The sequence below is a fragment of the Halichoerus grypus genome, chromosome 1 (assembly GCF_964656455.1).
Source record: "Halichoerus grypus chromosome 1, mHalGry1.hap1.1, whole genome shotgun sequence".
Taxonomy (NCBI): domain Eukaryota; kingdom Metazoa; phylum Chordata; class Mammalia; order Carnivora; family Phocidae; genus Halichoerus; species Halichoerus grypus.
The window spans coordinates 93151514-93165603 of record NC_135712.1 but is presented as its reverse complement, the minus strand read 5'-3'; the positions used below and the strand labels follow the sequence as shown (position 1 = coordinate 93165603).

At 43.9% G+C, this 14090-nt stretch overlaps 1 protein-coding gene and 1 long non-coding RNA gene across 3 annotated transcripts in view; one reads left to right on the top strand and one right to left on the bottom strand.

The window, feature by feature from the left end:
* LOC144381385 (uncharacterized) overlaps positions 1-2506 on the top strand; it is a 64738-nt gene extending 62232 nt beyond the window's left edge. Inside the window, exon 5 of the long non-coding RNA XR_013446520.1 lies at positions 1049-2506. This is a non-coding gene — a long non-coding RNA (uncharacterized LOC144381385). The remainder of the gene's footprint in view (positions 1-1048) is intronic.
* Positions 1-14090, bottom strand: part of SLC7A14 (solute carrier family 7 member 14) — a 104800-nt gene that overhangs the window by 41246 nt on the left and 49464 nt on the right. For both annotated transcript variants that reach the window (XM_036081790.2, XM_036081791.2), the window contains exon 2: positions 7072-7530. In XM_036081790.2, the coding sequence (XP_035937683.1) occupies positions 7072-7375 (304 nt within the window). In that variant the 5' untranslated portion in view covers positions 7376-7530. The remainder of the gene's footprint in view (positions 1-7071; positions 7531-14090) is intronic.

The following is a 14090-nucleotide window of genomic DNA, read 5'->3' as shown; positions in this document are numbered from 1 at the left end:
TGTGGGTGAGGATAGGAAAGAGGGGCTATGTGGGAGCCTCCCTGTGGTGTTCTGCACACGTGGATTTGTTTATCGTCCATGGTGGTGTTCTGTGGCGGTCCACTTTCCTAGGGTTTTCTGCTTCTACTTTCACTTTCTGTCACCAGAACTGTGTTGTAAATCCGTTATTCTAATGACATTATTTCAAAAACACTTTCATTTGTTCTGTCTTTTCTCAGTTAGAGAGGGCATTCATCCCTCTGCCACATCCTCCCTCGCCCTTGCCCACACCCTCTCCATCCGAAGCTTCCTTCTGATCTCCGCTCATAATCTCTTGTCTGTTCTGTACAGTGTGTGCAACACCAGTATCTCCACCTCTACTTTCTTCCCACCGTGTTACTACAATACGGATCTGATTGTGTCTCTTGATCTCTTGGCCTGTCCTCTTGGGCAGGACTTCCCGCTTGGTCCCCAAGTCCCTCCTCTAAGAACCCACTTTGTTTAGTGAATGATCGTGATGGACCATTTTAGTTAGGGGACAATATCTTTGGAGAATGCCCGGGATGACATTGTAGAGAGATAGAGACAGAGACTCCATGGGAGCAGAGACTCAGAGTTGGCAGAACTAGGAAAAGGTAAGCCTCACAATTCCCTATTGTTATTGAGGGGGACTCTAGATTTTCCAATTATACATTATGGGGAATCAGAACCAATTTTATTAAATATGTCAGAACAACTTGATCTCAGCAAGCTGGAGGGCTTAGGGGTTGTACACCCACTATAGATGTGGCAGTGACAGGCAGTTTTCCTTTTCTTTCCCATTAGCAGAGCTTCTGTAATACTGGGGTTGACAATGTACCCAGTCAGAAGACTACACTTCATAGCCTCACTTGCTGTGGCCAAGTGTTCCAGTTTCAACCAGTGTAAGTTATAGAGAAGGACCTATAGAGATAACTTACATGTAAGTTATAGAGAAGGACTTATGAAAAAGTTTCTTAAAAAGGGGACAGAAATATGGGAAATGACCTGTCTCAACTTTCTGTTCTCTTTCTTGCCTTCTGGAACTCAGATGCACTGACTGGAGCTCCAGCAGCCATCTTGGATCTTGAAGTCACCTTAAGGAGGGAAGCCGAGCATCCTCCATGGTCGAGCACAAAGACTAAGGGCTGAGTCCCCATAACTGCAGAATCACAATAGCAACCCCCCTCCAGATTCTTTCTACACAAGGAAGAAGTGAAATTGTCTCTTGTTTTTGGTTTTTTGTTGTGTGGGATTGAATCTGACCATAATCTGTTAAATACAGTAGCAGATGAGCGAAGTGATTACCATGTGAGCTCTGGAGTCAGACTGCTTTCACTCCATTCCCTGCTCTGTCACCTCTTAATCAGGTACCTTAAGCAAGTTACCAAACTTTTCACAAGCCTCTGTTTTCTCATCTGTAATGTGAGGATAATGACACCACTTATCGCATAGAGTTGATGTGAGGATTAAGTAACAATGTGTTAGCACTTAGAACACTTTTGGTACACAGTAAGTGCTCAATAAATGGTAGCTGCTGCTGCTATTATTACTATTATTACTACTATTGTTGCCCCACTTACCCATCAGATTGGGTGTTCATCTCCATCCATAAGCAATGGGTCCTTTAGAGTAGAATTTCTTATTTGTTTTTGGTACTGCCCCAGAACTGGCAGATGGTGGGTACACAATACATCTTTACTGAACCAATTCTTATTAGATTTTTGTCAACTATTTCTTGTAAGTAGATGATAAAACTCACTGGTATTGTGCATCAGACTGGGGACTGATGCCCTGTAAGCACACTGTCACTTCATCCTTACCAAAACCATTTGAGATACAGGCCTAAAGAGTTATTGTAGGGTTTGCATGAGCTTAGGAGTCATTCAAACCTACATTCTATTTAAGGTTCAAATTTGGTAATATTAAAAGAGAACTGGAAATAAACTTAGGGAACAATGTCAAAGCAGGCATCCTCACTCAAGTTCCTAGGAGGCTCTTAGGGCTTTGAGTGGCCAGATGTCACTGGCATGGTGGCTTTGCTCTGTGTTTCTTCCTGAGTCAACAGAATTAGACAACTTCTGGAAGCCATTCTGCTTCCGTTCCTCAGTCTCTCAACATGGTTGTAGGTGGGAACCAGGAAGGAAAACAATTTCCCCTATCTCATTTATTTAATCTGGTGTATTCAAAGAGTTTTTTAGGTTTGGTATGGGCATGGGGTCTGGTTGTGGCCTGCTGAACTATTAAAGAGTAGATAAAACCTTATGGACTAGCTTACGGCACAAACTGCTTCCTCTGATAAGTTTCCCTCCACCTGCAATAGGGCTGTGGGTGGTATGGTGTTGGGACATGACTGGTAGGAGGAGCTTGGGAGGTTCCTGTAAATTTGGCTCTTGTCAAATTGTAGAGGAAGTGGCTCTCTCTCTTAGATTTGTTTCATGGTATAAGCTAGTTTGCCTGGCACAGGGGATGATGCCACAGGGCCAAGAAAATCTCTTAAGAATCTGCTGGCCAAATAATTTATATACTAACATATGCTTTCTCTTTTTGTAGGTCATAGCTGAAGCAGGAGTTAAGTTTTGGTCCCAATGATAGAGTAGTTCTTAACCCTGGCTGCACATTCAAATCCTCTGAGGCTCTTAAAAAAATATCATTCCCTGGGTTTGACCCCAGTCCAACTGAGAATCTCTGGGGGTAAAGCCTGGGCATCAACATTTTTAAAAAGAAATATACAGGAATTAAAAGAAAACTAAAAGATGAGCTACAAAAGGGGAGAAAATATTTACAAAATCACATATGTAATAATGGAACTATATCCAGAATACATAAGAAAATCTTAAAAGTTAATGATAAGAAAATGAAGAACCCAATTAAAGAATGGGCAAAAGATTTGAACACTTCACCGAAGAAGATGGATGGCAAATAAACACATAAAAAGATGCTCAAAATATTAGCAATTAGGGAAATGACAGTGAAAACCACATTGAAATATCATTATACACCTTTTAAAATGGCAAACAAACAAAGCAACAACAAAAAGCAACACCTGACAATTCTGAGGGCTAGCAAGGAACAGAACAACTGGAACTCTCAGGTATGGCTGGTGGGAATGAAAAATAATACAGTCACTTTGGAAAAGAGTTTAGCAGTTTATTATAAAGTTAAACCTACCCTTACCACACAGTCTGACAATTCCACTCCTAGGTATTTGCTCAAGAGAACTGACAACTTGTGTTCACACAAAAACCTGTATATAAATATTTGTAATGGCTTTATTTATAATGACCCCAAACTGGAACCAACTCAATTCAACATTCAACTACTAAATGGATAAATAAACTGTAGTACATCCATGCAATGGGATACTACTCAAAAATAAAATGGAACAACCCACTGATATATACAATATGAATGAATCTTAAATGCATCATACTAAGTGAAAGAAACCAAACTCAAAAGATTATATACTGAATGATTCCATGTATATAACATTCTGGAAAGGGCAAAAGTAGAGGGACAGAACACAGATTAGTGGTTGCCAGGGGATGGGGGTGGAGGTGAGGAGAATTGCAAAAGGTATCATGAAGGAATTATCTGGGGCTGATGGAACTCTTCTGTATCTTGATTGTGGTGGAGGTTACATAAATTGTATGTGTTGGTCAAGCTCATAAAGTTGTATATTTAAAAGAATACATTTTACTGTATGTAATTATAACTCAGTAAAGCTGACTTCTCTCCCCCAAACCATTCTTTAGAAAAAAAAACTTCCCCAAGTGATTTAAATTCATAGTCAGCGTTGACAGATGTTGTTGCTATAACAAATTTGAATCTAGGTTCTGGTATTAAAATTTCAGTTTTCTTGGGGCGCCTGGGTGGCTCAGTCGTTAAGCGTCTGCCTTCAGCTCAGGTCATGATCCCAGGGTCCTGGGATCGAGCCCCGCATCGGACTCCCTGCTCGGCGGGAAGCCTGCTTCTCTCTCTCCCACTCCCCCTGCTTGTGCTCTCTCTCTCGCTGTGTCTCTCTCCGTCAAATAAATAAATAAAATAAAAAAAAAAATTTCAGTTTTCTTATATGTACAACTGGAGATAATAAAACCTACCTTGAAGAGATATTATCTTTTTTTTGTTTTAAAGATTTATTTATTTATTTTAGAGAGAGAGTGGACCAGTGGGAAGGGCAGAAGGAGAGGGAGAGAATCTCAGGCAGACTCCGCACTGAGGGTGGAGCCCGACACGACGTGGGACTCGATCTCACGACCCTGAGATCATGACCTGAGCCAAAACCAAGAGTCTGACGCTCAACCGACTGCACCACCCAGGCGCGGCACAGAGATGTTATGAGTCTTAAATGTGCTAATGTACAAGCTCCAAATACAGGGTTTGGCGCACAGTAATCATAACCGCTTATGTAGTGCTATGTGCCGGGCATTGCAGCAGCACTCCCAGGCATCTCTGATCTTCACAGCAACTCTGTGAAGGAGATATCATTATGACCACTTTCAAGGTGGAGAAACTGAGGCTTAGAGAAGTTATGGAATTTGCTCAAGGTCTCACAGCCACTCAGTGGCAGAGCCAGGTTCCAAGTCTAACCTTAACATTGCTGATTACAGTACCCCTTCTGAAATCTCAATTAATTTCAAACACCCCGCTTTTTGGCTTCACGTCTATCCCCCTAGTGCACTTTCTTGGTATTTTCAACGGTGTCTTCAGGGTTGAGCCAGGTTTTGGTAAGGCCAGAAGGAGAAAGGAACATGTATTAAAAAGTCTGAAGATACAAGAGAGTTCGATTATCGTGATATGGAGAAGTGGAGAAGTGGAGGGAATTTGGTCAGAGGAGATGCAATTACAGGGATGATGATATGGGAGTGGAAAAAAGACAGCAGAGGGGGCCTTCCCTTCGTTCAGTGACAAAGGATCATAGAATGAGAGGCCTGGTTGGAGTCTTCTGTTATAAATACTCTAACTTTGGCCTGGGCTCTGGCTGGGGGCTATCAGAGAATTCTGGCTGGCCTCAGTCACAGAGTGTAGAGAAGTGTATGGATGAAGCCACATGTGGAAGGGGGCTGTCCCTGACTGAGAGAGAGGTAGGGTTTTCTTTTGGAGCCTGGTGCAGTGGTGAAGGCACCAGTTACTGGGCAGTTCCAGGACCTTCAAGTAGAGCTGGGCCAGTGGTGTCCTGGTAAATGCTTAACGACGGACTCTCTGAAACCAACCAACCAACACACCAAACTCTGTTTGGAGCATTTGCCATTTTTTGTGGTGTAAATACTCCTACCATAGCCAATTTCAAGGTAACAAAGGAAAGTTGGGGAAAGGTGTGCACAATTAGGGCTCTTGGCAGCTGGTGCAAGCTGGTCCCAGCACAGCACTGGCTGGGTCAGTCTTGGGTCCTCCATATAAGCAGCAGAAAAGTCTGGGTTATATAGTGCCATGAGCACCTTGGCAGGGGGACAGCTTCCCAGAATGCAACTGAGCCTGGTTCTGGTTTCTAAATATAATGTAGCAATGTGAAGGATAAGATGTGGGTGATTTGTTTGCAGTACTCACTGTGGCGTGGGGGACAGGGCCATAACAGAATGGATCCAGAGGAGACTGGGCCATCAGCAGTAACTGCGCAGGACTCAGCCATCTGCCCTATACTTTCGGTGGGACCCCTGGTTATATGTCTGTCTTTTGTCCTACTATCATTAATTTGTTCTATATGCTAACACTTCTTGATCTATAAATTTATAGTGAGTAAGAATCTGGCACTTCCCTCCAAATAGTTTCTTTGCCAATAAGCATGAAAATGATTGCAATCGGGTTAACAGCTTTTGAAGTATCCACAGAATTCATCCATGTGAATAATTTATTTTCATCTGTAAGAAAAGAGTCCTCTTTTCTGAAGGAACCTCAATTATTAGGCTATTCATGCATCTTAGAGATGACTTCAGGAAAATAGATAGTTGTACAACCAACAGGGAAGTAAGCCTTGACAAGAGATAAATAAAATCAGTCTGGAATTACTTCCCTCATTAAGTTAAAAAGATGTCAAATATAAACTGGTGCACTTTCTGGTTGTGTGTTCCTGGGCTGTGCATCCCCCGTGGAAGAAGGCTAGTCTGGATAGACAATATTCATGTAGAACTCTTCTTGTGATAGTGTGCATTCGTACACAGGAATCCTGATATATGATATATGCTAGCATTCTTGCTTCTGAGGCACTGGATGAAGCCATCACGTTCCCTGTCAGGACATGAGCTGACCCACATGATCTGCCACCAAAAACCCAGCAAAATGTCATCCTTTTGCAATACAATGCTCAAGAAGCAGGATGTGTTCTTTTTCCTTCTTTTTCAAGTTATTATCTATTGACCTATTCCTGGGAAGATACTGTGGATCACATCTCAAGAGAAAATGAGGGAAGAGGAAAGGGAAAATAGGAGAGTCGTTTCACAAATTATCAATATATAATTCCTGGTACCTTATTTAAAAAATGAGTTTTATGCTTCTTTCCCAAGGAGAGAGACGGCACTGGTTGAACTACCCCTGTAGAATACAATCTGTTGAAGTGCTTATGGCAGATGGTGCTTTGTGATTCTCACGATGGCTTTACATTTCCTAGCTTGGTTTCCTCCTGCTTGGGGGTCACAATGCCAGTTTTTGGCTCATCAAATCCCAGTTATATCAGATTTAGTGACTTGTCATTTTGCTACTCTGCCTAGCCTTTATGTATTATATTATATATATAATATAATATTATATATTATACATATGTATTATATGTATTCCCACAAAGGGATTAACCTATCTTCCATTGAAAGGGAGAGTTATGATAAAAATGGAGCCATTAAGACATGACAGGGAATGAGAAGGTGGCAGGTGGTCAGACACCAGAATAATTATTTGTATCGAAAAACCAAAGAAAAAGGAAGCTACTACAGTTGAGTCTTGAACTCCCTGGCAGTCAAGGCAAGAAAAGAATCTGATGACTCCTTTGTTGACACTTCATATATTTCATCACTAAATATTCTAGAGGAGCGGGTGAGCAGTAACAGACTTTCCACAGGCCTTCCACTGTATTGAGACACTTACCTGATAATATGGACGCGACGGCTGCAATGATGAAGGACACAATGACACCAGGTCCTGCCATTTCCTTGGCCACCAGACCAGACACCACGTACATCCCTGTGCCCACACAGCTGCCAACGCCAAGTGAGATGAGGTCCATGGTGGTGAGCACCTGAGCTAGCTTGGTGCCATGGGCTGTGGTGGCCCCAGTTCCCTCCAGCATGGACTCCACTGGTTTGGTGCGCAAGATCCTGGAGTGCATGGCATACCAGGCGGCCCCCCACTGCACCCGCCGGGGGTCCAGGGAGGCAAGAAAGCCACTCATCCTGCGTGATAGGGGTTACGGTGAAGGTCAACTGATGGAAGAGGTTCTATGGGAGCCTTAGTGGATGCTTCTGGAACTCATCTAGTGAATAGGGATCTCCTTTTTTAGGAAAGGTCCAAAGGGACCCAAAGCAGCCTTCTCCTGGGCATGAATGTCTGCAGGAAAAACACAAGAAAGAAGATGATGAGACCAAGCAAGAACAAACGATCACTTGGAGGCATGGTTGGAGGTCAATATAATGAACTGGTTGAACAGGTCTATCTTGTGTACTCACAATGCAGGAGGGTTGCATTTCCCCCTTTGTGTCACCTCCAGTCTTAAATAACAATCTGTTGTTTGCACTGTGTCCCTGAGTCGTTCTGAAGAAGACGGTCTGAGTCAGGGCTCTGCCACTTACTGCTGTGGGACCTTGGGTAAGTTATCCCACTTCTCTGTGCTTCAGTTTCAACTGCATAATGGGGTTAATAAAGTCTTTTGCCTGGTATTGATGTGAAGATTAGATTAGTGTCTAAAAAGAGCTTAAGGCAATGCCTGGCACATGGAAAATGCTCACCTGGCCTGGGTCTGCCAAGACTTACCTGGTTTCTTCTTCTTCTTGGAAGACTTTGTCTGTGGCTTTTGGGCATATTCTTTGGGGACACAACACCCTCATTTTTTAAATACAAAGATGCAAAATTAGATTTATGACTTTTAAGAAGAACAATCCCACCCCATGGAGTTGTTTTGGAACTTTGCTCTTAAATAAAATGAAAAGTGTCTTGAGTGTTTTTTTGCTCTCAAAGATTAAGAGGAAGTGTTCCTGGCATTTGGTGGGTGAGCCCCAGAGATGCTAACTGGGTGGGATGGTGTCATCCATTTTTCAATGATCTCACAGGCATTCCTGTAGATGAAAATTCTTCTTATGATGATCTAAACCTAAAACCTAATTGTTTTATGTATAAACACATGGGATTTTCAGGGATGGTTTTAATATACAAGTACATCAACTTTTCCAGGAATGCAACTATAGAGTAAATGGAAGGATGATTGTAAATTCTTTAGTTTGGGACCAAAAAGGAATTTTTCACTGCTTCAGAAACTCAAGGTCCCCTTTCAACGCCACCCATGGTACAGCATCTCCCATGCAGCACACCTATGAGCGCCTGCCATTTGGAACCAGCACACTGACGGTGATTCTCTATACAGTGAAAGCATCTGACAGCTCCCTGTGTGCTCACCTGAGTGTTTACATACTCAAGTATGTTATATACAGGTAGATTATTCATGCATTTTGCTTCAGGGTCTAATAAAACCTTTATTACAGAAAAGAGGCGTTGGGCTTGATAGAGCTGAGAACTATTATATTAGACGATTTCCAAAGTTTTGACAAGTTAGAGAATGCCAAGATTATATGAAGCTACTTTTGGAAACCAGAAGCTTTATACAATTCTATAAAGACCTTCTAAAGTACAGCTGAACGTTGATTCAAACTACTGTGCTGACAAGCCTAGGACGTTTACATTTACAAGAAGTACCAGCCCATGTAATCTACAAATATTATTAATTAATACTACTTAGCACTTAATATAACACTTGGGTGCTTCTAAAGGCTTTGCAAACACAACCTAATTAGAAGAATCAGGCGAAATGAGGCAGTTTGGTTCACAGGGGTTGGGTGATGGACCTACTGGTTTAATTTCCTCCTAGATTTGACAGTGTTGCTTCACGCTGTGTTTTAATTCTCGATAACACCTTAAATATCAGTACAGGTGGATAGTGCCATCGTATATGACAGAGTTATTGAAAAGCCTAGAGTGTCAGCAGTCTTTTTTCTTTTCTTTTTTTTAAAGATTTCTAGATTGAGAAAATGTGTCACATATATACCAGAGAGGCTGCAAGAACAATTGCTTTGCTTGAGCTCTTGAGCTCTTGTGAGAAATTAATGTACATATCTATTTAATTTCAACTCAGCCAGCATATACTGAGCATCTGTTACATACCAGGCATGGTCTTAGGCTTGGGGGTGCAAGGACATGTTACCTGCTCGCATGGAGGTTTCAGTCTAGAATGGGAGGTGATGAACACCTAAATCACAATGCAAGGAATAAGGTTTGTTTTTGCTCTTTTCCTTAAAAGCCACCACTAACTGGGTGGCTCAGTCAGTTAAATGTCTGCCTTTGGCTCAGGTCATGACCCCAGGGTCCTGGGATTGAGCCCCACATCGGACTCCCTGCTCAGCGGGGAGCCTCCTTCTGCTTCTCCCTCTGACCTTCCCCCCTCTCATGTGCTCTCTCTCTCTCTCTCAAATAAATAAATAAAATCTTTAAAAAAAATAAAAAAGGTTATCTTTCATTGTTTTTCTTATTATAAAGCCATAGTGTGTCTATTGCAGAAAAATCAGACAACATAAACAATGATGTTCGGTGAAGAAAGAATATAATACAATACACAGGATGATAAATAAAACCTGATCATTCCAGGGAGGGATGAGGGTATGTTAGATGTTGAATTTTGTTCCCCCCCAAATTCGTATGTTGAAGTCTTGACCCCCAGTGTCTCAGAATGTGTCCTCATTTGGAAATAGTTGTTACAGATGTAATTAGTTAAGATGAGGTCTTCTGGAATAGGGTGGGCACTTAATCTAATATGACTGGTGTCCTTGTAAAAAGAGGACATTTGGACACAGAGAGAATGAAGTGTGAAGGTGAAAGCAGAGGCCAGGGTGATGCATCTAAAGGCCAAGGAACACCAAGGATTGCCAGCAAACCACCAGAAACTGGGAGAGAGCCACGGAGCACACATCTCCCTCACAGACGGAACCAACCGTGCTGCACCTTCATCACAGACTTCCAGCCTCTGGAACTGGGAGACAATAATGCTTTGTTATAGCAGCCCTAGCAAACTAACACCGGTCACGAAGGCTACAGAATGGGGGGCTGAAGGGTGAGAGAGGGTCTATGAGGCCATGGCATCGGCATTGGCCCCGAGTGACCGGAAGTCAGTCGTGCCAGGTGTCAGGAGAGAGTGTCCCTGCACAGAGGTCCCAATGGGAGAGCGGGAGTGACCGGTTCCCGGGACTGAGTGAAGCTGGGAAGGGGTGAGGAGGAGGACTCCAGTGCCTGTCAGAGCTTTATGTGAGCCAGCTAATCTAATCCTCACAACAGATCAGCCTTTAGAGATGAGGCCAGGAGAGGTCCAGTAACTGCTCCAGAGTCAAGGAGCCCACAGCGCCAGCACTTGGCCCTGGGACACCTGCTTGCGAGCTCATGTCCTTCCTCCTGACCCTCCTGCCTGAGGTGCTCGGGGTCAGCCTGAGAGGGCTTGCAAGCCAAGACAGGGCTTGAGTCTCTCTGAGCACAGTGAGAAGCCATTGGAGGGTTTTATTACCGTGAGTGACATGGTATGATTTACGTTTTAAAAAGCTCATTTTAGCTGCCGTGAAGTTAACTGCAGAATCATGTCCTAATGATAAGTTAGTTCCAGGATGGAGTAGAAAGGTGCATGAGGTGTGGCCCCGCCGCTGAGGAGACAGACAAACCAACAGAGAACCATCACCAGAGCAGTTACACAGCAGCCTGTGCACGAGGACAGGGGACACAGGGGCGCGGGGGACAACTGTCAGCAGGGCCAGGGAGAGCCTCACAGGTCACCTGTGTCAGAAATGAGGAGAGTGGGCCCGTGTCAGGGCAGGGCAGTGGTAAACGCAAGCGGCCTTAATGTCGGCTTTCTGCAGGAAGATCACAGGGTTTTCTGATCTCCTGACCCGTTTGCAGTGGTTCTCCATCTTGACCGCACACTAAAATTGCCCAGGGTTCTTCCAGAAACATTGCTGCCTGGCTCCCACCCCAGAAATTCCAGTTTAATTGGCTTGAGGTGTGGCCTAGAGATAGGGATTCTTTAATGATAGTTCTAGCAAGGCGCAGTTGGGTCCACATGCCACCAGGGAAGACTAAAGTGCTGGGTGTGGAAAAACACGTATTTCCTGTGATAATTAATTTTATGTGTTAACTTGACTGGGCTAAGGGATGCCCAGAGAGCTGGTGAAACATTATTTCTGGGTGTGTCTGTGAGGGTGTTTCTGGAGGAGATTAGCATTTGAATCTGTAGAGGAAAGAAGATCGTCCTCCCTTACGTGGGTGGGTGTCTTCTTCTTTTTTTTTTTTTTTTAATTTTTTATTGTTATGTTAATCCCCATACATTACATCATTAGTTTTAGATATAGTGTTCCATGATTCATTGTTTGTGCATAACACCCAGTGCTCCATGCAGAACGTGCCCTCCTCAATACCCATCACCAGGCTAACCCATCCTCCCAACCCCCTCCCCTCTAGAACCCTCAGTTTGTTTTTCAGAGTCCATTGTCTCTCATGGTTCTTCTCCCCCTCCGATTTCCCCCCCTTCATTCTTCCCCTCCTGCTACATTCTTCTTCTTCTTTTTTTCTTTCTTAACATCTATTGCATTATTTGTTTCAGAGGTACAGATCTGAGATTCAACAGTCTTGCACAATTCACAGCGCTTACCAGAACACATACCCTCCCCAGTGTCCATCAGGGTGGGTGTCTTCTGATCCCTGGAGGGCCCGAACAGAACAGATAGGCAGAGCAACGGTGAATTCACTGTCTTTGCTGGAGCTGACACCCATCTTCGATTCTCGCACATTGGTGTGCCTGGTTCTTGAGCTTTGGGACACAGACTGGGATTTATACAATTGGCCCCTCCACCCTGACTCTTGGGCCTTCAGACTCAGATTTCATTACACCTGGGTCTCCAACTAGAAGACAGCCTATGGGACTTCTTGGCCTCCAGAACATGGGAGCCAATTCCTATAATTAATCCAGATCTTCATATGTATCTGTAGATGTCCTATTAGTTCTGTTTCTCTGGAGAACGCTAATACATTGTCATTTCCCACATGGGGCCACAGTTTGACAGGTACCTCCTATTTCTCTTTTTGGACAGGTAGCTGGGCCTCTAGGCAGCTGTCTCTTCCGAACAGTGACTACAGACGCTGTGTGGTCTGGAAACACCCTCTGGGATACTTGTCTGATCAGCCTTCATCAGAAACTGTCACAAGGATGCTGAGAAATGAACCAGGCTTGTTAGGGAGGTGATGGCTTTTATTTGATAGGTAATCAGAAGCGTGGTGAAAACATAGAGAACCAACTGGAACACAGATTGAGGGTGGTGAGCGCTCCTTCCTGGCTCTATTCCCTCTCTGTAATTCCTCTGAGTGTTTGCTTTATTGATGCATACAGGGACTTGGGGCATTTTCTTTCTTGGTTGGAAATTTACTGGAGAGAACAAAATGTACGAGAAAACATGCTTCTAAGTGACTATTGACAATATCCATATTCATTACCCTCGGATTATGTTAATCAAAGATAGTTTTGGATGCTCTTTAGCATCCAAAAGATGAGCAATAAATGTGTGTTGTGCTTTCTCTAGCACTTTAATTCAAGTTTCTCAAAATACTTCACAGCTATAACTAAGAAAGGCTTACAGGGCCTCTGGGAGGGGAGAGTCATCATTGTGGTGGTTGCCAGTGTGCTTGAGGGTTCAGCAGACTCCAAGTATGATGGTAAAAGCAGGTTTGTGTCAGGATGAAAATAATCATGGCTTTAGAAGTTCACTGAATAGGTAGGATTATCGAATTACGTTGGAGCCTGCCTTTGGAGGTGAGGAGAGGAAGGAAATGAAGGCTAAAAAACAGTAAACAGCAAAAATCATTCCGGCTTGACTGCAAATATACCAAGGGATTACAAAAATCCCTCCGTGACATCCCGCGAGAATAGCTGGAACATCTGGAGCAGAAGGGAACATGGGCTGATAGAAGCAGCCCCTTCACGGAGGTGGACAGTTAGGACTGCTACAAGATTCTTCTAATCAATGTCCCCTGGCAAAATGAGGTTATAGTTCGACTAAAAGGTGCCTGGCTTGATGAGCCCCACCTGGTGACTGCAGGATCTGGAGGAGCCTTCTGAGGCCTGCCCCACTCCAGTATCCTGGGGTCCAGTGCCAACCCTCCTCCCCCCTAGCCTCCTACTTCTCCTCTTGGCTGAGCTTCTGGCTCCTGGTTAAGAACGTAATTCAGGAGTCGAGTTCTCTGGGTTCAAATTCTGGCTCTGCCCTTACTAACTAAGTGACATTGGGTGGAGCCTTTCTGTGCTTCAGTTTTGCCATCTATAAAATGGAATAATAATGGTACTAGCTCATAGGGTTGTGGTGAGGAGCAGAGGAGTTAACAAGTGTGAAGCTTTTAGCACAGTGCCTGGCACAGTGTGAGGGCCATGGGAACGCTAGCTGGCATCACCCTGCTCCCTGACCAGGTCTTCTTGTCCCCCACTGCTGACATCCCCTCCCACCGCTTCCGCCTCCCTAGGCAGTTTTCAGAGGACCCTTGGCCTGCTGCTCAGTCCTCACCCATAGCTTTTCTCTGCTGAAACTCCCTTGGGTTTCTTCTGGCTACCAACTGTATGTCCTGGTACTTTCCTTCCAAGGATTTGTGCTTACCTTTCTCATGCTTGTAGAGAATGGCTTCCTCCTTTCCTATGTTTCATTATCTAAACGGGCTTCTTAACAGATTTGCTTGGGCCTTTGGGTGTTTCATCTCTTCTCATTCTTTTATGCCATTGACTTTTCTCCACAAGATGCACACACACCATGAGGTGGCTAGGACATGGTGCGTTCATCTGCAGTCATCACCCTATCCCTGAAAACACGCTCCATTTCTGACCT